The sequence below is a fragment of the Corapipo altera genome, unplaced genomic scaffold (genome assembly GCF_003945725.1).
Source record: "Corapipo altera isolate COAL_440 unplaced genomic scaffold, ASM394572v1 51018, whole genome shotgun sequence".
Taxonomy (NCBI): domain Eukaryota; kingdom Metazoa; phylum Chordata; class Aves; order Passeriformes; family Pipridae; genus Corapipo; species Corapipo altera.
Genome location: NW_020889860.1, coordinates 1 through 1,906, shown reverse-complemented (window position 1 = coordinate 1,906; position 1,906 = coordinate 1). Strand labels below are relative to the sequence as shown.

Genomic DNA, 1,906 nt, shown 5'->3' with positions numbered 1-1,906 from the left:
GGGTACTGACCCGTACATCTCGGCCGCCGAGCGCTTCACCCCCGCCTTGCCCCGGTTCACCTTCGGCTCGGCCGCCAGGTTGATGTCTGGGGGGGGGGAAACGGGGGGTCAGGGGGGTCTGTGTGGGATTTGGGGGGGTCTGTGTGGGATTTGGGGGGGTCTGTGTGGGATTTAGGGGGTCTCTGGGGGTCAGGATGGTCCCAAATCCCCCCCCTCCGCCGTGACCCAGAACACCCCCAGGTGTGCCCAGGTGAGCTCACCTGGCGCCCGCACACCCGCCCGGGTGTGGCCCCGCCCCTGCCCCACCCTCCTGGGGGCAAGGAATGACCCTAAATGACCCAGAACTGACCCCAAATATCCCAGAACTGACCCCAAACTGCCCCTAGATGGTCTGTGGGGTGTCTCACCGAGCACCTGCCCCACGATCATCCTGCCGTCCCCATGTGAGTGTGCTGACCCCAAACTGCCCCTAAATGGCCCCAAACTGCCCCTAAATGGCCCCAAACTGCCCCCAGATGGTCTGTGGGGTGTCTCACCGAGCACCTGCCCGGCGATCATCCTGCCGTCCCTGTGTGAGTGTGCTGACCCCAAACTGCCCCTAAATGCCCCCAAACTGCCCCTAAATGACCCCAAACTGCCCCTAAATGGCCCCAAACGCCCCCAAACCCCCGTTACTGCCCCAAAACCTCACCCAAGACCTGCCCGGCGATCATCCTGCCGTCCTCGCCGGCGACGGCGGCGCGGGCGTTGCGCTCGTTGACGTACTGGACGAAGGCGAAGCCCTTGTGCACGGAGCAGCCGACGATCTTGCCGTACTTGGCGAAAATGGCCTCCACGTCGCTCTTCTTCACCACCAGCGTGTTCAGGTTCCCGATGAACACGCGCGAGTTCAGCGACCGCGGGTCCGTCTTGTTCGTCACGTTGCTCGCCATGGCCGGGGCTGCTGGGGGGGACGAGGGGGGTGAGAACGCACGGGGACGGCTCGGAACGGGCCAAGAACCGCTCAAAAACACCCGGAAATGGCTCAAAACTGCCCAAAACCGGCTCAAAACCACCCAGGAATGGCTAAAAATGACCCCAAAATAGCTCAAAACTGCCCAAAAACGGCTCAAAACCACCCAGAAATGGCTCAAAATGACCCAAAACCGGCTCAAAACCACCCAGGAACGGCTCAAAATGACCCAGAAATGGCTCAAAAACACCCAGAAATGGCTCAAAATGACCCAGAAATGGCTCAAAAAACAACCCACAAATATCTCGAGGCCACTCACAGACAGCACAAAATGAGCCAAAACCGGCTTGAAACTACCCAAAAATGGCTCAAAACGACCCAGGAATGGCTTGAGATGAGCCAAAAATGGCCCAGAACATCCCATAAACGGCTCGAAACCACCCAGGAACGGCTCGAAACCACCCAAAATGGCTCCACGTTGCCCAAAAACGGCTCAAAACCACCCAAAATGGCTCCACGCTGCCCAAAAACGGATCAAAACCACCCAAAAACGGCTCAAAACCACCCAAAATGGCTCCACGCTGCCCAAAAACGGCTCAAAACCACCCAAAATGGCTCCACACTGCCCAAAAACGGTTCAAAGGCACCCAAAATGGCTCAAAATGACCCAAAAACGACTCCAAACCACCCAAAACCTCAAAACCCCCCAAAACCCTTCAAAACCCCCAAAACCATCTCAAACTCCCCAAACTCAGCCCCCTAATTAGCACAGGGGCTGATAATCAGCTCCTGTTTAACTAATTAAGGCCAATTAACACCCTCAGCACCCCCTTAACCAACCTGCCCCTAATTAACGGTGCCAATCACCGCCGTTAACCAGCCCTCCCTAATTAATTATGCTAATCACCGCTGCCAGCACCCCCTCATTTAATTAACGGTGCTAATTAATTATGC

The 1,906-nt window shown here is 56.9% G+C and overlaps 1 protein-coding gene across 1 annotated transcript; it reads right to left on the bottom strand.

Annotated features, from left to right (window-relative positions):
* Positions 1 to 6: 6 nt before the first annotated feature.
* On the bottom strand, positions 7 to 1,005 carry LOC113942306 (heterogeneous nuclear ribonucleoprotein C; the record flags this gene model as incomplete). The annotated part of the gene is made up of 2 exons (XM_027633441.1): positions 692 to 1,005; positions 7 to 86 (listed from the first exon to the last, which is right to left on the bottom strand). Coding segments are annotated over exons 1-2 (321 nt in total), but the record flags the coding sequence as incomplete, so codon positions are not given.
* Positions 1,006 to 1,906: the final 901 nt, after the last annotated feature.